Below are 23670 nucleotides of genomic sequence, written 5' to 3'. Positions count from 1 at the left end.
TCTTTACAATTCCCTCAACAGGTTAAGGTCTCCAATATTTGTATCCATAGAATAAATGAAGTGCTCCAAGTCCACACAGTGCTGTGTTCCAAAACAAGAGTAAACTCTGTGCTCCAGTGCAAATTTACAACAAACAGAGTTGTGATGCCATGTGCCCCATATAGATAGAGACTCAACAGAGCCTACTGACCCTAAGAGAATAATTGGTCAATGAGCACTTTGTTGGACAAAAGGTTCCACCTCTCAAACCAGGACTAGGAATCTCTACACCAACGTTGTTAATACTCAATGCACATGGATAGAGAAAGCCGCAAAAACACAGATCATTGTGCACCCATACAAATAAAATCACACTCTGTTCACTCACATGCTCCGGTCTCTGTCCAGGGCCCAGCATTTCCAGCAGTGCAACTCCATAGCCAAAGCTGCTACTGTTCCGATGGAACCAGCATGCACTTCACTTCCGGGAAGTAATGTCACTGGAATTGACAGACATCCTCAGAGCCCACCTCTACGTATCTTCCTGATGATGGCCTTCCTAGGGTGAAACACGTACAGGCGGGTCCTGAGGTCTTCATCACTTCCTGGTAGTGGAGCACACTCTGGTCCTGCCAACTTTGATTCTGATGAACGGCACAGTTACTATAGTTGCCAGTTCAGCTTTGCTATTCCCTGGATCACCTTCCTGTTCACTGGACAGAAGCAATGATGCAGATTCTCTGTCAAATGAGCATGCTGGAGATGGAGGAAAAAAGGGACGCTGAAGGAGGAAAAATGTTGTCATCTGCATAGCTGTGCAATGTAGACGGTGTGTATCACTGATTGACTGTCTGAACAGAATTTCCAATCCTTAATTAGGTAAAACAATCCACACAATGTATGTATTTTAACTGCATAATTAGCTATTTGCTTGGAGTTCTGCTTTAAAGCATAACATTTCTTTCCATCAATAATGTGTATGTGTCCAATTGCTTCTTTCACGGTTTTTTGGGACAAAAAAAAAAAAAGTTATACAAGTTTAAAATTCGGTTAACAAAATTGGCTGTTAAACACATCAGGCAATACATTTCCTTGTTGAACAGCCAGATTACTGTCTTTAGGACACAACTGCTGGAGGAGGAATAAAAGTCTACTTATCAGGTCATGAATGGGAAGTTTGCTCTCCAATATTTGATTTGCATTCACGTGTGTTAAGAAATTCTGTGCGCACCAGACAATTTACTCTGTTAGAGATAATATCATTATGAATAATTCCACTTAAAGCCACGAGTCATATGATGTACTTAATGGTCTACTAATTACACAGATAAAAGAATTTGTATGTAAGCAACCCACCCACATCACAGAATCAACTATTGCTTTCATAACACACCTTTTAATGGGTCGAAAGAATGGCAAACTACAGCATTTTATCAAATCACCTTTGTTCTATCAAACTAAAGCCATATAACAATCATTCACACTGTGTGCACAAAAACAGAACTATATCAGCCCAGTCCAAAAACCTCAAAGACAGGGTAAACCTCAAGGAGGGTAAACTCTAAAGCTGGCTGTACGGCAAATTATATACTAATAGAATTTTGTTTGAAGTTTTTTTTTTTTAATTTTTAAAACCCTTTGCTGAATTTTCTATCTGCTAATGGGCTCAAAACGACATTCACTTTCAACCACGGCGATGAAAAATGTCAAAGAAGCAGGACGGAATATTTTTCTCAATCAAAAACTCTGACTATGTATTTTTCATTCAGGAAACTCCATTCATTCCAAAATTAAATGATAAAAGCAAATTTAATTGTACTTTCAAAACAACAGATTTAAAAAAAAAAAAAAAAAACTTTTGAAATTACATCAACATGTTAATGTAGAACTAAAAGGCAAAACCTTTTTTCATTTTGGATAGAGTAAGGGAGGATTATAACCTCTGTCAGTTTATTTTTTTCCATCAGTGTCCCATTGGGGCAATTTACCTTCATTTCCTGTCCCACAGTGAGAAGAAATCCCTTTGAATTAAGAGAATCCCTTGGGCATCCCCAGGTCTCCAGAATTAAATGCAGAGTCTGTACATATTTGTATAGCAAATTCGTGTCAGCCAGTGAATTCAGGACACAGTACAGCAGCACTGTTTGTACTTGCTGCCCTGTCCCATAGTGGTACAGTTGACATGACCATGCCAAGACACTAACCAAAACTAAGGTTGGCATTATCGCTGTTTTGAATTTACACATAGGGGTTGATTTACTAAAACTGGAGAGTGCAAAATCTGGTGCAGCTGTACATGGTAGCCAATCAGCCTCTTACCTCAGCTTATTTAATTAACACCCCGGAGACATCAAAGCCGATTTTGAAATCATACGACTTACAGTGAAGTCGCACGATTTCAAATTCCAGTGACTTGCCGATTTGAGGTGCAATTTGCAAGACATCTGACACAGATGTCTATGCAAATCGCACCAACAGTAGTGCATGCACTACTTTAGAAATCGGTGCAGGTCCAACCAAGTCAGAACCGCACAGATATGGCCGCTCTAATAGCGGACAATAGGGTGTGACTTGGCATATGATTTGCAAGTTGCATGGCATGCAAACCGCATGACAAGTCACACCCGATGTGACCAGGTTGCTGACAAAAAAAAAAAAAAAAAAAACACCTGGAAGCCGATTGGTTTCTATGCAGCACTGCACCAGATTTTGCACTTTCTAGTTTTGGTAAATCAATCCCATAGAGTCAAAAAGTCCTTTCAACTACACGGTAACAGAAAAACACGCACCCAGCTACACTCCCGCCCAGCTCTATTCTCCTCAACACATGTACAAGTAGAGTTCTTCTTTTCTGTCCCTTACCATTACCTGTCTGGTAATACTTTCTGGTTGCTCCCCAAGCCCTACTCCATAGAAGGCATTGTTTTCACATGTTTCACTGAAGACTCCAAGTCCTCATGCACACTGGATGTTTTTACAGCGGCTGTTTTTGGCTTTTGACATTTTTTTTTTCACCTAGTAAACTCCCCAGCATGTTATCCTATGTGTCCATGCACACCCAGACTGTAAACGTTTTTTGGCAGGGGCATTTTTTGGCTGGAAAAAAAAATACCCCAGAACTAGTGGATTTCTAGGAGGAGTTATTTTAGCTATAAACTGGCGTTTTTGAACTTTTTATGAGCAAAAAAAAAAACAAAAACTATTTTCTTTTGGTCAAAAAAAGGTAAAAAAAAAAACCACTAAAAACCAAACATGAAAAAAAAAACTGGCAAAACGCTACTAAATGCTAATGCAAAGATGCTAAAAACCACTGAAAAACTCGTTTTTAACGTGACTTTACACAGCTAACATTACCAGCGGTAGTAAAATGCCCCGCGTGCATGGAGCCTAAAAGATTAGCCTCCATCTGTGATATTGACCAACAGTTCTGGATGTACAGTGAGCTAAGGGGCATAAAGGAATGACTTGTCCTATTGGGGAGATTTATCTTACTTCCTGTCCCATAGCCAACTAAGTAGTAAGATAATTTATTGATTGCAGGTACTTATATAGCGCCATCAATTTACGCAGCGCTTTTACATATATATTGTACATTCACATCAGTCCCTAACCCTCAAGGGGCATACAATCTAAGGTCCCTAGCTCATATTCATACACATACTAGGGTCAATTTAGACAGGAGCCAATTAACCTACCCGCATTTCTTTGGAGTGTGGAAGGAAACCAGAGTACCCGGAGAAAACCCACGCAGGCACAGGGAGAACATGCAAACTCCAGGTAGGTGGTGCCGTGGGATAATCCCAGCAAAGAAAAGGCAATTCCTTGGGGACCCCAAAGTCACCAAAACTAGTGTCCCCATTGAAATATGTCCCCTTTTTCTTTTTTTTTTCAAAAGTTTCATTTTCGATGATGATGGTAAACAGGACAAATAAAGAGGGTGAATCTCCCTAAGGGAGGCACAGACAGCAATTACCCAATAGGTATTCTAATTCATCTCCACTCTGTCCAGAACTAAAAAAAAAACAAAAAAACGTTTTGCCTTTAGTTATATTTTAAAATGGTTGTAAAGGCTCATTCTATGCATGAAGGTAAAAACCTTCTGTGTGCAGCAGCTCCCCAAACATGGGAGCAGCAGCTCTCCATGTCTCTCCCTCCTCATTGGCCGAGACAGCAGCAGGAGTCTGTCAATCACAGCCAGTGAGTCAATGAGGAGAGAGTGGGGGGGCGGACCGAGCCACACTCTGTGTCTGAATGGACAGAGCAGTGGTTCAGGAGCGAGCCTGCACAGGTGCCCCCACAGCACGATGCTTGCTATGGGTGCACTTGGCAGGAGGGAGGGGCCAGACGCGCCAACCAGGGACCCAAGAAGAGAATTGGGGCTGCTCTGTGCAAAACCACTGCATACAGTAGCTAAGAATGACATGCTTGTTATTTAAAAAAATAAATAAAAATAAAAAAAAAAATCAGCCTTTAATATCACTTTAAGCCTAAGATAAATGCTTTGGGAGTCTCAAGACTAATTCAAGAAAGGCAGATGAAATTCGGAATTATGCGCACAGTATCAAATGAGATCCAATCGGATTACAAAAAAAATCAGAAATAACTTTCCTGGTAACTAGTTTTTAGAAGTGTGATCCAAGGCAGATTTTCCTACACCGAATTACACTGGTGAAAGTACTACCAAGTATAGTTAGTGGACAAGAGAATCTTTAAATATTACAAAACCATACATCATTTTTCTTCTTCGAAAAGGCTAATTAAGGACATGGCTTTAGAGTGATTTATCCAATAGAAAGTCACTGTGATCTTACTTTTCTAAGCCCAGAAGAATACGTGGAACTGTCTTCTTAACAGATTAGATTAGGACAAGGCAAAGAACGATACCTTATATTTGTAGAATTCCACTGAACGATTCTCCCTCAATATAGAGTTGCACAAATCAAACGGCAGAACTGAACATCTGGCAATTAAATGTACATTCATGCTTTGGTAACACAAGACAAATGGCATTTTCTCTGGATGTAAAGTAACAAAATTAGTTCTGACAATTCCATACTCCCGTGGGGAATAAGGACTCCAAAACTGGATACTGTCTGCTTGTATCTAAGTGGAAAGTGCCTGTGTACAAGGTACAAAATTGCTAAATTCCACTGTAAAGTAAAACGTGCATTAAGGAATTTTAAATAGCTTTCCATTATATGGGACTCCAATCATTTCTTTCAGCATTACATTTTTATACTTAAAAAGGAGGGAAAAAAATTACACCAAAAATCTTTTTTGTAACTTTAAATACTTTTTTTGTTGGATTTGGGTTTCATTAGAAAAATATAAAATAATAAGATCGTACTTTTGGGCATATTTAACATAAAATGGTTTGTAGAAGCCACTCAATACCTTGCTGTAGTCTTAGATGATAGATGAACATCTCTTTTTCAGCTACAGCAATAAAGAGATCACCAGCAAAATCTTGCCTGTTACCATGTGAATGGTTAAAGTCAAATGATTGTTTTAAAGAGCAGTTGTATTGTTGTTCAGCTAAAGCTGGCCATACATAGGGCTGTTTTTTCGATCAGCCAAGGGGCTGATGTACAAAAACTGAACGGATTACTCCATCCATACATTCAAGGTGAATGATGGAAACCTCCCCACTACGCTATTGTATTCTGACAGTGGGAAGACTCCTCCACTGTCAGAATACACTGATCAGGGGTTGTGTGCCATCTCGCACACGACGTGTCATCAGGAAGTCCCAGCCGGCTCCCATTTCCAAGATGGTGGTGCCAGGGATCCGCAGCACTGGGAAGAACTGGCTATAAGGAAGACAGCACTGAACTCCAAGGGCTGGTAAGTGTCTGTTTCTTAAAAGTCAGTAACCACAGTGCTTGCAGCTGCTGACTTTTATTTTTCAAAACAAAGGCAAAGTTCCTTTAATGTCAGTACAGAAAAGTAAAACAGGTCTCATTAGCGTATTTCAATGCTTTAGTGGAGTGCAGCCTTAAAGCCAAACTGTAAGCCATTTCACCAACAGGCATCTCTGAAATCCAGTCCTTTCTGCCTCTTCTTGTGTGCCTACTGGCTGCATACATGGGAACAAGAAGTAGCAGATCACAGGGTGAGAGGAAGAAATTAAATTGCTTTATCCACCATTGCATAGTTGCTTATCAGGATATTTTAGTGGTGTATGTACAGTAGAAAAATACAAGAACCTGGCGGGTTTGCCCACACAGGGGTGAGTCACCTGGCAAGTGGTACAAAACCACTTGGGCAGCACAGTGGCTAAATGGTTAGCACTTCAGCCTGGCAGTACTAGGGTCGTTGGTTCAAATACCAAACACGGCACCACCTGCCTGGAGTTTGCATGTTATCCCTGTGCCTGCGTGGGTTTCCTCCGGGTACTCCGGTTTCCTCCGGGTACTCCGGTTTCCTCCCACATTACAAATACATGCTGGTAGGTTAATTGGATCCTGTCTAAACTGGCCCTAGTATGTGTATGTATGAATGTACGTTAGGGACTTTAGATTGTACGCCCCTTGAGGGTTAGGGACTGATGTGAATGTACAATATGTATGTAAAGCGCTGCGTAAATTGACGGCGCTATATAAGTACCTGAAATAAACAAACATGAAATACGAAAAGAAAAATAATTACGAAAATACAAAATATCAAGCGGTATATGGCTTGTGTAATACAGTATGAAGCAGGCGTAAAGAAAAGGTTGTCCCCAACAACACTAGGTTCTCCACTCAAGAGACAAGACCAAAGGATGAAAAGCATGAATAAGGGCGACCCTCTTGTTACCCTGGTAGTTAGATAAAAAGTGTTGTAAAGTAGTAATCATCAGCAAGCAAAAGACAAAGTTCATAGGGTGCTCTGCATCAACAGGACCTCCAGGATCAGAAAAATTTATTGAGCACCATGTAGAAAGGAAATAAATGACAGGAACCAAGAGGGCGCTAGAGCTGCTTTTCATGAGTGGAAGCGGACTCTGGCATTAATAAAGGGCAGCACAGTGGCTAAATGGTTAGCACTTCCGCCTGGCAGTACTAGGGTCGTTGGTTCAAACCCCAGCCACGGCACCACCTGCCTGGAGTTTGCATGTTCTCCCTGTGCCTGCATGGGTTTCCTCCGGGTACTCCGGTTTCCTCCTACACTTCAAAAGACATGCTGGTAGGTTAATTGGATCCTGTCTAAATTGTCCCTAGTAGGTGTATGTATGAATGTGAGTTAGGGACCTTAGACTGTATACCCCTTGAGTGTTAGGGACTGATGTGAATGTACAATATATATGTAAAGCGCTGTGTAAATTGATAGTGCTTTAGAAGTACCTGAAATAAATAAATAATAAAAAACAACAGGGAATGTGCTTCTTAGTGCAGTATTACAACAGTTTGTTAGGACACCAAACGTAAGTAAAACACAGGCTCATCAGTGGTATGGTTCCAGGTGCTGTCACTCGACCAACCAGCAGCAGCGAGGAGGGTGGAACACATAGGCAAGATCAAGGTAATATTACAAACGATATCAGTCCAGTAGGAAAAATTGTGGGAAATGTACAAAAAACACGAAGAAAAAAAAAAAAAAAAATCACCGAGGTTTGTTCTCTGCATTTTCTCTTCAAAGGTGAGCTAGCACTTTAAACTTTACTACAGATATGTTTTAATGAGAAATATTAAAATGTTTTGTACACATGCAACCTGAAGACGGATAAGGTTACTGACCCCTGCTATAAAGAATTTACTTTGCTTAAAATAAATCACATGCAGGTGGATGAGAATTCTGAAAGGTCTGTACACACAGTAAAATTGTCATGGATGCAAGGGTGAAAATTTAAAAAAAAAGACAATTTAGAATGAGCTGGACTGAAAGGAACCAGAAAGCCCTTCTACAAACACACTGTAAAATACAGTATAACTTCTTAAAAAGGGTACTGGCCAATTTTCAATGTGTGTGTATCCCTCTCTGATCCACAGAAGCCAGTCATTAGATGGGCTTCTGTCAAACTGTCATCCTGGAAAACCAACATTCGATCTGTGCATGCAGCCAATGGCTGCAGCGATGATCGGTGCATTATGACTAGGGGGGGATAGCCTCTGCCATCAGAATACAATTGCACAGTGGGAGATTCCTGAAGCCACATCATTTGTATAGATGTGGGAATCTGAAATTTTTCACACTGGTTGAACAAAAAAAAAAAAAAACCTGCCTTGGTATACCCAACTTTATCCCTGTAGCATAGTGCCGTGACTTTGCATGCAATTTGCTGTGACGCACGGCAAAGAAAGTTGCATTACAAGTCAAAACATTCATTTCAATGGGTGCCATCTTAATTGCTGCAACAAAAAACACTGCAGTTCCTGCACTACTTGTCTGCATCTTCCCTGCAACACGAGTGCCATAGACAGCAATGTTAAAAATCACTAAAGTTGCAAAAAGTCAATTCTTGGTCTTCTCTTTACAATTTTGGCAGCATCTTCAGAGGGTTTTGTAAGTTCACGAATATGTGTCACACTCAAACTTTTGTTATGATTTGCCAAAGTCCCATAACATGAAAGTCATACTGAAGTCACATCAACTCACAAGCAAGTCACAGTGCGGGGTTGCAGCAACGTGAACCAAGCCTTTTTGACACTAAACTGTGCAGGGTGAGGGTCTCTAAAAGATATCTGAACCTTGCTAGGAGCAACGCAATTTAGGACAGCTAGCAATATTAAATTTAGGAGGCTCAAGAGGAACCAAATAGCTCTTCCTCGAAAACAATTCAAATTACAGCACAGTATGGAGTATTATTCTACAGGTGCACAACGCTGCAGAAAATGCTTAGGTGTGAACCTAGGGTAAGAGAATATGAGTGATTATGTATCTAAAGTATGAGGGATAACCTCAACATAAGGTTCAGGTCCTGGTGAAGGAGTCAGTGAGGTGGCTGCTACTTCTGAAGCTACTTGGAAACATTGCCCTCCAAAAACACGTCAGTTTATTACAGAGCCATAATATATGGCAATTTGGAAGTTTGTGTGATATTTTAAGATGATGCTGGTGATAAACAATAGGGCCAGTGGAGGGACTGGCAGAGAATGCTCGTCTAGTAGCTGCATTCATGATAGACTGAGAGGGGATAGTCAGTATAGACATAGGCCAGTGAGAAGGGAGTTGCAATAGTTAATGATAATATTGCATGTGTCCTTACACTTTGTATGTCTCTTCTGCTTAGGTTAAAAAAAAAAAAAAAAATTCCCTGTCTCTTAGCTGGCCGATGTAACTCAGCAAAGGCGAGTCTGCCATAATGTGCAGACATTAAAGTGTTACTAAACCCAGGACCCTGCATTCACTATATCTGCTCTTCCACAGTACACACAACATGGATATACAAGTATTTTAGTAAATATAAACTGCTAAATACCTTTTCTCATCAGCAGTTTATAGCAGTCTTGTGACTTCAGTGTCTGCTGTGCACTGGTTGAAGCTTGTAGGAGGAGTTTTCATTCTCCACTGACTGTCCTATGGGGCTGCATGATCCCTGACCCTCTGTCTGGACAGTGCTGATTGGCCCTGTGCTGATCACATGCATCCTCCTAAAAGGAAAAAAAAAAAAACTCTAGCCATACACAGCAAGCAACTCTTAGAGCGCTGTGCTATCAGCTGACAGATTGGGGACAGTAGAAGAAGGGGAGGATCAGAGAAGACAGGATCAAACAGCCTTTTTACACAATACAGAGGATTACCCCTCAGATTCCACAGTGAGTATAACAAGCATGCTTGTGACGGGAGTCACTTTGGGTGGGGGGGCCCATGGAACACAGCTCACTTTGGAGAGGTGGGGAGACCCCTGTCTCAGCTCCCCATATCCCTCATGTGTAAGTCACCCTGTGCCTGCTTGGGGTGCAGGGTGAAAGGGGTGCAGTATGAAATTCCTAATATTGTGTAGACATGTCTAGGAGATAGGTGGGGGTTGTTCATTGTTTAGTGCCATGTGGTTGTATCCCATTGTTCTATTGTGTGTCTTGCTTGGGAGCAAACTATTATGGAATGTATGTGTTTGTGTATTGGCTTGGTGGGGGGTGTTTCCGGCAGCCCTTCCGCCTGATGGGACTGTCTGCTGATGTGTCTCTTGTTACTGGGTGTGTATTGCCCCGCCCTGTGTATATATCTTGTATCTGTGTTAAAATAAAGGAGTCTATTTCCTGATTTATTTCAAGACTGGTCTCGTCTAATCTCGCATGGTCAGCGGTGGTGTCCGTGGATCTGTGTTCGGACAGGGAAGCGGGAGTTTAACGGAAATACCCAAGTGCAGCAGGGTCCGGTTCCATTACAATGCTTTACTGCATATACAGACTGATTTTACTGATGTGGATTTACTAACACTTTATACACACTAACACTTTATATGCTGTGCTTATCTGCACATTATAGAATGAGCAGCGGACCACTACTCCAATTTAGGCCTCATGCACACAGAACATTTAAAAAACGCTGCTTCCTTTGGCAGCGTTTTGGCAGAAAAAATGTCTGATGCTTATAAAAGTGTCTAACGCGTTTACAAGTGCTTGGGTGGTAACTTTTATTGGCAAGAAAAATAACCTAATAAATTAGCCCAGCCAATGAATGAAATAATGCTCAATCGCTAAACGTGCCTAGCATTAACGTGCGTTTAGACATGTTAAATTTATTTTCTGCCAAAACTGGAGAGTGCAAAATCTGGAGCTGCTGCGCATGATAGCCAATCAGCTTCTAACTTCAGCTTGTTCAATTAGGCTTTGACAAAGAAAAAAAAATGGAAGCGGATTGGTTTCTGTGCAGAGCTGCACCAGATTTTGCACTCTCTAGTTTTAGTAAATCAACCCCTATGTGTGCATGGACACATAGGATAACATGGAGGGGCATTTGGAAGCTGGGAAAAAAAAAAACCTGCCTGACGCCCCTTAAAGTACCTGCAAAAATGCCCTGTGTGCGCATGAGGTTTTAAGATAAAAGCAGAGGTTTTTCTTTAGGCCTCATGCACACAGGGCGGTTTTGCAGATACTTTTAGGGGCGTCAGGCGTTTTTTTTTATTTTTTTTTTTTACAGCTTCCAAAAGCCACTCCATGTTATCCAATGTGTCTGCGCACACACACAAACACGTGTTAAAGCTAGGCGTGTTTAGCTCTCTGCTCCCTGCTTTCGTGGAAGCTCAGACAAGCTGTTTAAATTCTGCACTTTGAATGGATATTGAGGATAGAGGGCTACAGATAAACAGATACAACTTATGTAAGAGGATTTGCTTAACTTCTGTATCATCTGAGACCAGTCACTTCACCGGGTATATGTGAAGGTTTACAGCCACTTTAAATTACTCCTAAACTGAGAATAGAATAGACTGGAATTTCTAGCTATATGAATGTACATAATTTATTAAAAAAATAAAAAACATGAGTCAGTGAGCAGCTAGCCTCTCTCCATCCCTATAAAATGGTTTAAACCCCAGCTATGTTCCCATATGATAGACAGTTTTCAGAGCTCTTGTATGACTAATCACATTAAATTGTCTGTGAATAGGCCCATGTGTGCCTTATGTTTCAAATTAAATCTCAAGTGGGACCTGATTTAAGTAGAGGATTTTATTTGACTTTGATGTCCCCCGGAACCACTACATCTTTCCTTTTTAAGACATCCTGTCTGCAATTTTTTTCTTCTCTAATGATGCTGACCAGTATCAGCTGATCGGCAGTGAATATGGTTCTCATCGAGAATTTGTGATGCAATGATACTGCTTACTGCACAACGCAAAGCCTCATTTTACTCTTCTTAAAACCACTTTTATGTGAGGCACATGCTTGTTGTGGGTTACTACGGCTTGCTTCACACAGGCTTTAGCTTGTATAAATCAGTATGTACAGCAAGCTTTTATAAAACTTTTAGCAAGCTTTCTCTAAGCCTTTAAAGTGCCCTTCAGCTTCTGTTTGAAAACGGTATAAACAGATCTTAATGGGAGTGCAGACTGTCATCTTAACAAGCTGCTAGCAGGCCTCAGCAGGCTTTCAACAAACATCACGTAGTGCTGAAGCCTGCTAGCAGCTTGTTTGACTTCTTGCTGACCGCACTATACCTGAACGATGGCTGCAGCGTGGTTGTCCAGTTCTGGAAGGGTGTCTATTGACGGGTGAAGAGCAGTGTTATACCATTCTACAAACCGTTTCCGTAGTCTCATCTACTTTACACAACTGTTTATAATACACAGAAGTCTTCCGAGATTAGATTAAGACTGTAAAGAATCTTTTTGCTGTCCCAGATGCAATAGATTTGAATGGTGACTTGTTAGGCTCTATGTTCACGGGACACTTCTGAACGATGGAAACTGACTGCTGGAAAACGTAGGTTAAAAAACGTCTGTTTAGCCGTGTTTGCATAACGCGTTTGAGTGTTTGCATTTAGAAGTGTTTTTATAAAGATAACCTCAGGAGACCTTCCAAAATACCCAGAATGCATTAAAAATTAACTATTTCAGACATTTTGAGAGAAATAGAGAGAGCAGTATTTGTTGAGATTAGCTTTTTTTTTTCTTCTGGTGTTTGGATGTGTTCCAGCTCATTTCTGTGCAGCAATTATTGCAGCAGTGTCTAACATATTTTCTTTCATGCGAAACCTTAAAGTATGGTGTACCGGGTCCATTTGAGTAATCGGGAAAACGCTTTGCATGCATTTTTCATGATGAAAAAAGGCTCTGGACAGCATCTGGAAATGGAAGCGTTAAAAAAAACAATTTCCAAGCGCAAACGCTTATAAACACGGTTAGCCGCGTTTACGCGCGTTTGGTGTTTGAAACGCTGATAAAATCTACTCCTGAACACAAGTTTGGGGTGTTCAAAAAAAACGACTGTAAACTCAACTGCCTGTAAACGACAGTGTACATGGACACATAGGAAAACATTAGGGTGAGTTCAGGGGCTGTTGAAAAAAAACGCAGAAAAGCTCCTAAACGTGAGTTTATCAGCTGCAGTGTACATGGAGCCTAATACATGTTGTGACAATGTCTCAAATTGATTTGATATTGGCAGGAAATAATCGCTCTAATTAATTTAATCTTTATATTCAAATTGCTAATATTCCTTCACCCTAGGTTCACATATGTTCGGGTGGTGCCGCTGCGGATCCGCATGAAAATTTGTGCAGCCGCACCACCCCACACAGAGAAATGCGGACCCACGGCCAGGTGCCATTACTTCTAATGACACGCCAACTGCACTGGAAAACGCAACCATACTGGGAACCGAGGTTCCCGTGCGGGCTGCGTTTTCCAAAGAAGTGCAGGGACTTCTTCCCTGCGTGTCACAGGCACGGGAGTCCATTCAAATAAATGGGCGCTCGTGCAAAACGTGGCCCACATGGCCGCATATATGTGAAACGGGGGTTACTCTAGGTTAACAGCTATGTAGCTCTGCATGCCGCATTTTCATTTAAATGGGCTTCTGTGTCTGCGCTTCCTGCATGAAAAAGATCCTTGCACCATTTTCAAAATGTGGCCACACGGAAATAAGATGGTGCTCTGTGCGTAAAATACCACACTGCGTTTTTCAGTGTGTGGGGTGCTATTAAAGTGGTAGTGAAAGTCCTGTTTTGTTTTTAGATCTATAGGTAGGCCTATAATAAGGCTTACCTGCAGGTACAGTAAAATATTTCCAAAATGTGCAGAGTTTAGGAGAGATTTACTTTAGCAGCGCTGGTGATGTCGCGGGCGCATGCGCACTGTGTTCTCAACAGACAGTGTGCCATCCTTTGAGAGAGCTGTGCCCCGGCTGATACTCCTGCCTGCATGCGTGGGAGTGATGTCATCACGACTCGGCCAGCAAAAACAGCCACATCCCACAAACCTAAAAAGGAAGACCAGGTGAAGATGGAAAGCCGAGACAGCCATGACAGTGTGCTGCTGGAAGGCTTCGTTTTAGGCAAGTCTTTCATAATGTGCCAGTATGCAGGTGCTGGGCAGGTAGGTTTTTTCTTTTTACTTTTCTTTCAGGTGGAACCATTCAGGTGGCTTCCGCATGATTGCTTCCACACAGCCCACTACAAATCCAGCTTCCAACCCCCTCCCCCCACATGTGTGACCTCCCCCCCTGCCCACTATGTCTCCCGGGCTCCACTTGCCCATCTGCAGGCCTGGGACTGGTTCAGCAGGTGATGGCGGCTAGACGGGAAAGAGGAGCGCACACACAACTTCTCCCATCCCTTCCTTGTCCTGACCCGGAAGTGACGTTATGACGTCACATGCGGGTCCCCATTGACAGATTCCTCGCCCATCGAGAAATATTAAATGTTTCAGTCGCCATAAAACCGCTTTTTGTTTTTAAAAGCCCCAGACATTCCTAAAAGCACCTCAGATTTAAATACGGTTTTGGTTAAAAAAAAAAAAAAAAAAAAAAAAAATTAAATCTGGACAAGTAGGATTGTCATGGAGGAAAAATAGATTGAGACACCAATTTAGTCCCTGGACAAGTAGTTTTTTAAAAAAAACTGTTTACACCCCTGGAGAAGACTTTTTTGCGTTTTACTAACGCTGTAAGAGTTACTAGAGTTAGATGTCCTATTTCCTTTGTATGAAATACCTTGTGATCCTGCCAGTCCCCCTGCTTTCCAATTTCAAACTGACCATGCTAGGCATAAGAACACATTCATGTCAGTGTGGTCAGTTTTCTGGCTCTGCTGGGGAAAAGCCTGCCTGTCCTCCAATGGCCAAGACTTGTGCTGACACAACCCATCCATCCTAAAAGGTCACAGTCCTCTCCTCTTCTGGGAAAGTTTGACTACTGTCTGTGCTGGCCCAGCTCCTTCTTCCCTCCCCTCACTTTCCTATATACAGCTTTTATATAGCTGCGGGGGAAGGAGAGAAGACACCATCTGCATACCACTTCTTCACTATAAGAAATTGCAGTGTGCCTAAAGGCCTTCTTGAAACAAAGCTAATGTTTGTATTTGGTTATCATACTGAACCTAGAGGAGAATTTTCTTGTTAATATCAAATGGTATGAATAGGAACCTTATAGAGTGAACTAGCACACAACTGTCAGTGCCCATGCAGCCCGTGTATTGGTTCAGAGGATTTGAAAAACCCACTCTTCTCCTACTTCTCTGTGTAGCACTTTTGGGATGGATCAGAGCGGTGCCCTGTGCCAGAGCTGACCAATCAGAATCACTCTGATCTATCCTGGACGCGCTGCAAATAAAAGAGGGAGAAGAATTGGGATTTCAAATCCCCAAACTGCTGGACCCGCTGCATGGGCACCGACAGCTCAGCACCTATAGAATTAAGTACACTGGGGACCAGTGGTGGGGAAAGTGTAGAGTGATAATTCACCTTTACATTTTTTCTGAAAAGGTGAACACTTTAAGCAGATCAAAGTATGTACATTTTGATTTTTAGTCAAAAGCTAAGAAAGTTCATGTAATCAGCAGACAGCCAATCAGCACTGTCCAGACAAGAGGGTCAGGGGTCATGCAGCCTCATTGGACAGTCAGACAAAAATGAAAACTCCTCCTGCAAGCTTTAACCAGTGCTCGACCAGACACTGATAGAAGTCACAAGACGACTATATACTGCTGATGAGAAAAGGTATTTAGCAGTTTATATTTACTAAAATCCTTGCATTTCTGTCATTATGGTCATTTTCTCCTGACTCTCAGGCCAGGAAGTGAGAGAAAATATATTTTATGAAGCTTGCTTTTTTTTTAGTATGTTTTTGTTTTTCACTTCGACCACTGCAAGCATCTACAAAAATGTTTCTTTTGCTTGTGAAGTCTGAATTGTCTATATAACTAAAAGAGTCTCTCTTTCCCATCTCATAAATGTATCTACCTGTGGGCCTGCTCAGACCCTGTACAAAAGTTACAATACAGGGCCACACCAATCAGATTCAAACTTTTAAATCAGCTGAAAGGACGCAAGTGCAATGCTTAAAAAAAGTAGGTTATATAAATTACTTGTGTTTTAGATAAACTCCTTTGTATAATACCAGTAACATTTAAATAAAAAGATAACGATATGCACCACTAGCTTAATATGCACAATAAACTTAAGAATAATTCCACAGAATAAAACAGACACGCCATTGCAAAGTTGTTCAATGTGCAAAATGAGGGATATTTTAAGTGACAAATTCACAAAACCTATGACCAACCAAGGTCAAATGTATATTACATCACAACAAGAATATACTATTCATTTTCACAAATAGAAGAGAAATAAGAGTTGGGTTCCGGATGGAATATTAGAGATAGAATTTCACACAGCCTTTTTCAATTTTTTTTTTGTAACATGAAGGAACCCTTGAAATAACTTTCCAGTCTCAGGGAACTCCTGCTAATACATACTATATCTGCAGCTCACAGTACATTAGTGTGATGGTCAGTGGGAAGAATGCTCCTTACATCCATAGTCATAGGGGAGAATGTCCCCTTACAAATAGCTTAAAAGATCATTGTTGTCAATAGCTACTTATCTGGAGGGAGAAATTGCTCAAAAAACCTCTAGCAACCCCTAGAAGAAGCCTACGTTTCTAGGGAACCCTGGTTATGAAAAGCTGCTTTAATACATGAAGGAAGTCATCAGAACCAGCTGGTACTTCGTTACATACAAGCTGTAAAATGACAGAAAGCCTTTCCATTTCATAATGTATCATCACATAACTGTGAAGTGGTATTGTTGTTGTTTAGGAACTTTAATCAAAGCTGTCATAACATAAAAGGGATTTTGTGCTGTTTATACTACCTGAAATGTGACAGGTCCTCTTCAATATATAAAAGTATCACTTTTATAACACATAATAGGACACGATGATTAATGAATCCTTCCAATACATCTCTAGCTGCCGTTGTGAAAGCACAAGTCCCACTAGTAAGGGTAGTGGTTGTGGTTCCTCCCCATCTGAACAGCGAAAGCCACACTTTACAATGCATAATATATTGTCATCTCTTCTATAAAACAGAACTTTCATAATGACGCCACAGCTCTTGTGGAATTACAAATCCCAACAGACCCATCTGAGATTCCTGCCCAGCAACGGGTGACCTGTAGATGAACTTTATCTCCAATTGAAGGCCCATCAGATGGAATCAAAAAGAGTGGTAAGTTTGGTTGATACAAGCTGGGAAGGGACGGTACTTTCTACTAAGCTTAATGTATCATATCAGTTCACTACCTCATCTCCAGATGCTTTGGAATCACAAGGCCAGGACAGGTCTGGGCGAAAGCCGACAGCCAAAAGGAAAAGGTCCGGGCAAAAGCCGACAGCCAAAAGGAAAAGGTCCGGGCAAAAGCCGACAGCCAAAAGGAAAAGGTCCGGGCAAAAGCCGACAGCCAAAAAGGAAAAGGTCCGGGCAAAAGCCGACAGCCAAAAGGAAAAGGTCCGGGCAAAAGCCGACAGCCAAAAGGAAAAGGTCCGGGCAAAAGCCGACAGCCAAAAAGGAAAAGGTCCGGGCAAAAGCCGACAGCCAAAAGGAAAAGGTCCGGGCAAAAGCCGACAGCCAAAAGGAAAAGGTCCGGGCAAAAGCCGACAGCCAAAAGGAAAAGGTCCGGGCAAAAGCCGACAGCCAAAAGGAAAAGGTCCGGGCAAAAGCCGACAGCCAAAAGGAAAAGGTCCGGGCAAAAGCCGACAGCCAAAAGGAAAAGGTCCGGGCAAAAGCCGACAGCCAAAAGGAAAAGGTCCGGGCAAAAGCCGACAGCCAAAAGGAAAAGGTCCGGGCAAAAGCCGACAGCCAAAAGGAAAAGGTCCGGGCAAAAGCCGACAGCCAAAAGGAAAAGGTCCGGGCAAAAGCCGACAGCCAAAAGGAAAAGGTCCGGGCAAAAGCCGACAGCCAAAAGGAAAAGGTCCGGGCAAAAGCCGACAGCCAAAAGGAAAAGGTCCGGGCAAAAGCCGACAGCCAAAAGGAAAAGGTCCGGGCAAAAGCCGACAGCCAAAAGGAAAAGGTCCGGGCAAAAGCCGACAGCCAAAAGGAAAAGGTCCGGGCAAAAGCCGACAGCCAAAAGGAAAAGGTCCGGGCAAAAGCCGACAGCCAAAAGGAAAAGGTCCGGGCAAAAGCCGACAGCCAAAAGGAAAAGGTCCGGGCAAAAGCCGACAGCCAAAAGGAAAAGGTCCGGCAAAAGCCGACAGCCAAAAGGAAAAGGTCCGGCAAAAGCCGACAGCCAAAAGAACAGGTCCGGGCAAAAGCCGACAGCCAAAAGGAAAAGGTCCGGGCAAAAGCCGACAGCCAAAAGGAAAAGGTCCGGGCAAAAGCCGACAGCCAAAAGGAAAAGGTCCGGGCAAAAGCCGACAGCCAAAAGGAAAAGGTCCGGGCAAAAGCCGACAGCCAAAAGGAAAAGGTCCGGGCAAAAGCCGACAGCCAAAAGGAAAAGGTCCGGGCAAAAGCCGACAGCCAAAAGGAAAAGGTCCGGGCAAAAGCCGACAGCCAAAAGGAAAAGGTCCGGCAAAAGCCGACAGCCAAAAGGAAAAGGTCCGGCAAAAGCCGACAGCCAAAAGAACAGGTCCGGGCAAAAGCCGACAGCCAAAAGGACAGGTCCGGGCAAAAGCCGACAGCCAAAAGGAAAAGGTCCGGGCAAAAGCCGACAGCCAAAAGGAAAAGGTCCGGGCAAAAGCCAACAGCCAAAAGGACAGGTCCGGGCAAAAGCCGACAGCCAAAAGGACAGGTCCGGGCAAAAGCCGACAGTCAAAAGGACAGGTCCGGGCAAAAGCCGACAGCCAAAAGGACAGGTCCGGGCAAAAGCCGACAGCCAAAAGGACAGGTCCGGGCAAAAGCCGACAGCCAAATGGACAGGTCCGGGCAAAAGCCGACAGCCAAATGGACAGGTCCGGGCAAAAGCCGACAGCTGCAGGGGCATGTTTGGTGTAAGGCCAATGTGGTACCTATATTTAAAAAAGGGGTCAAAATCCTTACCAAGTAATTATAGACCTGTTAGTTTAACATCTATAGTTGGGAAGATACTGGAGAGTTTAATAAAAGACCACATAGATAGTTCTTGCTGGAAAAAAATATTCTAAGCAACAGACAACATGGATTCATGAAAGACAGAAGCTGTCACACAAATCTGATTTCTTTTTATGAGGAGGTGAGCAAGACCTTGGACATAGGGGTGGCGGTGGACGTAGTATACTTGGATTTTGCAAAAGCATTTGACACAGTTCCCCCCACACAGCTAATGTGTAAGGTAAAGTCTACGGGTTTGGGAAAATGTGTATGTAAAATGGATAGAAAACGGTCTGAGAGATCATATTCAGAGAGTAGTGGTTAATGATTCATACTCTGAATGGTCTAGGGTTCCATAGGGTCTGAGATTACAAATCCCATTTCAGTATTTGCAGATGACACCAAGCTGTGCAGTGGAATAACGTCCTTACAGGATGTCTTCAACTTACAAGCCGACCTCAATGCACTGTTTAATTGGGGAACTATATTGGCTAATGAGGTTTAATGTTGATAAATGTAAGGTTATGCACTTGGGGGCTAAGAATATGCATGCATCGTACATACTGGGGGGGGGGGGGGGTACAACTGGGGGAATCAGTGGTGGAGAAGGATCTGGGAGTTCTGGTAGATCACAAGCTTAATAATGGCATGCAATGCCAAGCTGTGGTTTCTAAAGCGAGCAAAATCCTCTCTTGTATTAACCAGTAGCCGACCGCAGATAGCCGAATGACGGCTGCACTGCGGCCGGCCAGTTCTGGGTGGACGTCATATGACGTCCTCCCAGAACGCGCTCTCCTGCGCGCCCCAGGGGGCGCGCACCCGGCGATCTCCGTGATCGCTGTGTCCTACGGACACAGCTGATCACGTGATGTGGTATAAGGCCAATCACAGTGGCCTTTTACCACCTGATCAGCGGGAAATGCAAGTGCCGATTCTCGGCTGCACTTTCCTCACGCTGTTAGATCATGAGGAAAGTACTGCCGAGAACCGGCAGTTGTCAGAGCGGGGATCGGCACCGATCAGGGCACTGATGATCAGTGCCCTGATGATCGGTGCCCAGCAGTGACACCCGCAAGTTCCACCCACCTGTGCCCAGCAGTGTGCCCACTAGCTCCGCCCACCCGTGCCCAGCAGTGCCCTCACCTTTGCCACTCTGCAGTGCCACCCACCTGTGCCCAGAAGTGCCACCCACCTGTGCCCAGAAGTGCCACCCACCTGTGCCCACCCACCAGTGCTGCCCACCAGTGCCGCCCACCAGTGCTGCCCAGCAGTGCTGCCAGTCAGTGCCACCAGTCAGTGCCCAGGGGTTGTGCCAGTCAGGGCCGCCAGGCAGTGCCCAGCAGTGATGCCAGTCAGTGCCGTCTATCAGTACCCATAATCAGTGTCACCTATCAGTGCCGCCTATCAGGGCTGCATATTAGTGCCGCCTATCCGTGACACCTCATTAGTACTGCCTATCAGTGCCCTTTAGTGCTGCCTATCAGTGCCCATCAGTGCTGCCTCATCAACGCACATCAGTGAAGGAGAAAAAATACCTGTTTGAAAAATTTTATAAAAGAAACAAAGAAACTTTTTTTTTTTTTTCAAATTTTTTGCACTTTTTTTATTTATAGCGCAAAAAGTAAAGCGCCCAGTGGAGATTAAATACCACCAAAAGAAAGCTCTATTTGTGAGAAAAAAATGATCAAAATTTCATATGGGTACAATGTTGCATGACCGCGCAATTGTCAAAGTGCGGCAGCGCTGAAAGCTGAAAATTGGCCTGGTAAATAAGGGGGTATAAGCGCCTGGTAGGCAAGTGGTTAATAGAGGTATAAACTCCAGAGACAGAGATATCATATTACCCCGGTACAAAATCATTAGTAACACCTCATCTGGAATATGCAGTTCAGTTTTGGGCACCAATTCACAAAAAGAAGATTGGGGAACTGGAGAAAGTACAGAGGAGGGCAACCAAACTGATAAGAGGCATGGAGGAGCTCAGCTATGAGGAAAGATTAGAGGAACTGAATTTATTCTCTCTTAAGAAGAGGAGATTAAGGGGGGATATGATCAACATGTATAAATACATCAGTGGTTCATATAGTGAACTCGGTGTAGAGTTATTCACCCTGAGGTCATCACAGAGGACAAGGGGGCACTCTTTACGTCTGGAGGAAAAGAAATGTAATCTCCAAACACGGAAAGGTTTCTTCACAGTAAGAGCTGTAAAAATGTGGAATAGACTCCCTCAAGAGTTGGTTCTGGCCAGATCAAAGGATTGCTTTAAAAAAGTCCTGGAGTCTTTCTTGGTAACACAGAATATAACTGGATACTAAACACTTATAGGTAAAGTTGCTCCAGGGAATAAGGAAGGAATTTTTTCCCCTGCAGGAGCAAATTAGATCATGCTTTGCTGGTTTTTTTGCCTTCCTCTGGATCAACTGTGGATGTAGGAATATAACTTTTTTTTTTTCTTTTTTAATGGTTGAACTGGATGGACTTTTTGTCTTTTTTCAGCCAGACTAATTATGTCTGGGCGAATGGCGACAGCCACAGGGACGTTTCCGGCCGAAAGCTGTCAGGGAGGGAGGAGCCAGACACACAAGGAGGTGCAATTAAAGGTAGGTTTATTAATATAAAAATAAGTCAAGAGTCTATGCAAATCCAACAGCGGAAATCGTAGCTAAAGCCGGGGTCAAGAGCCAGGAAGAATCGTTGCCAGAGCCGGGATCAGGAGCCAGGAAGAATCGTTGCCAGAATCGGAATCAGGACGTGTCCGGGCGAAAGCAGACAGCCAAAAGGACGTGTCCGGGCGAAAGCAGACAGCCAAAAGGACGTGTCCGGGCGAAAGCAGACAGCCAAAAGGACGTGTCCGGGCGAAAGCAGACAGCCAAAAGGACGTGTCCGGGCGAAAGCAGACAGCCAAAAGGACGTGTCCGGGCGAAAGCAGACAGCCAAAAGGACGTGTCCGGGCGAAAGCAGACAGCCAAAAGGACGTGTCCGGGCGAAAGCAGACAGCCAAAAGGACGTGTCCGGGCGAAAGCAGACAGCCAAAAGGACGTGTCCGGGCGAAAGCAGACAGCCAAAAGGACGTGTCCGGGCGAAAGCAGACAGCCAAAAGGACGTGTCCGGGCGAAAGCATGTTAATAGGACAGACCAATGTAAAATCATGGTAAAAAAGGAGATAATAGGTCAGCAACAAGGTAACTATTTTCCATAGCACCAGACGCAAAACCCTGTAAAAAGGGTTTATAGCTAATGGATTCAACCAAGCACAGAGGGGATGTCGCACGTAATTGGAAAATCCACTGGAGTTCCAATTGCAGTAACAGTTTATTCCAATCCCCTCCCCTAGGGCTTGGATGTATCCGATCAAGGATAAGAAATCGGATTCTCGGAAATCTGCCACCATGCACAGAGATGGTATGTCGCCCCAAAGGCAATTCTGGATCATAGGTTTTCATACTTTTAATGTGTCTGTAGGATCGTCTTCAGAATTCCAACTTGGTCTTACCTACATAGAAACATTCACACATCAAGAGGTAAACAGCCCCGAAGGTTTTACAGTTAGCAAAGTGTTGATTTTTTTTTTAAAAAGGACATGTCCAGGAGGAAGCTGGAAGCCGCAGGGACGTGTCCGGGAGGAAGCCGGCAGAGCTGCGGGCACGTCTCCAGGAGGAAGCCGGCAGAGCCGCGGGCACGTCTCCAGGAGGAAGCCGGCAGAGCCGCGGGCACGTCTCCAGGAGGAAGCCGGCAGAGCCGCGGGCACGTGTCAGGGAGGAAGCCGGCAGAGCTGCGGGCACGTCTCCAGGAGGAAGCCGGCAGCCGCTGGAACGTGTCCGGGAGGAAGCCGGCAGCCGCGGGAACGTGTCCGGGAGGAAGCCGGCAGCTGTGGGCACGTATCCGGGAGAAAGCCGGCAGCCGCGGGAAACACATCAGGGAGCAAGCCGGCAGCCGTTGGGACGTGTCCAGGAGGAAGCGGTCAGCTCACACAGGGTGTGTTGTGAAGACATTACTATACACGCTCTGCATACAATCTATGGGGGATATCAATTCTATACTGTCCAACTTATATCAGGACATGCTGGGACTTGTGGTTCCACATCGGAGAGATGACAGGAGCCCTCCCCCAACCTCACACACAATGAATGGAGGTCTATCAGGCCTTTCCAGTTCCTGTAAAATTCCCAGCAGTAGCTGTCAGTTAGCTGTCAGCTGGGAGTTGTAGTTCCACAACAGCTGGTGATGACAGGTCTCCTTTGCTGCCCATAGCCGGCCCCCAGCCTCCACTCACCACATCTCGGGCTCTAGCACTGAAGGTTCCCCGGGGCCGGCTCTTCCTCAGCACGTCAGTCTCCGGCAGCGACACCCCCAGTGCTTTATTGCGGGTCTTCACTGTCTTCACACTGGCTCTGAACAGAAGAGTGATGTCCGCCGCCATGTTTACTCCTCCACGTCATCACGTGTGCAGAAGAGAAACACGTCCGCCGGGAGCGAGGCCCGGACATCATAGTTCCGAGGCAGCTGCTGCCCGGGGGGGAGGGGGGAGTGCAGGTCACGTGTCTGAGGAGAGCCGTACGGTCGTAGAAGATGGCCAGTGCGGGGGAAGGGGGCACCTAGTCTGCTTAGCTCTCCACTGAGGATGAAAGACGTACATTGAGGCTGATTTATTGAGCCCAAAGAATGAAAAAAGTAGCCCATAGCAACCAAGCATTGTTTAACCACCTGCCCTCTGGGCACTTTAACCCCCTTCCTGCCAGGCCAATCTTCAGCTTTCAGTGC

The 23670-nt window shown here is 44.1% G+C and overlaps 1 protein-coding gene across 1 annotated transcript in view; it reads right to left on the bottom strand.

The window, feature by feature from the left end:
- Positions 1 to 23401, bottom strand: part of STX18 (syntaxin 18) — a 264025-nt gene extending 240624 nt beyond the window's left edge. The window contains exon 1 of the mRNA XM_089677399.1: positions 23183 to 23401. Within this exon, the coding sequence (XP_089533525.1) occupies positions 23183 to 23329 (147 nt within the window). The 5' untranslated portion in view covers positions 23330 to 23401. The remainder of the gene's footprint in view (positions 1 to 23182) is intronic.
- Between the last annotated feature and the right edge of the window lie 269 nt (positions 23402 to 23670).

The sequence above is a fragment of the Staurois parvus genome, unplaced genomic scaffold, assembly GCF_062004578.1.
Source record: "Staurois parvus isolate SC_StPar_1 unplaced genomic scaffold, SC_StPar_1.0 ptg000186l, whole genome shotgun sequence".
NCBI classification, from domain to species: Eukaryota; Metazoa; Chordata; class Amphibia; order Anura; family Ranidae; genus Staurois; species Staurois parvus.
Note: the sequence above shows the minus strand (reverse complement) of the source record. Positions and strands in the feature narration are given on the sequence as shown.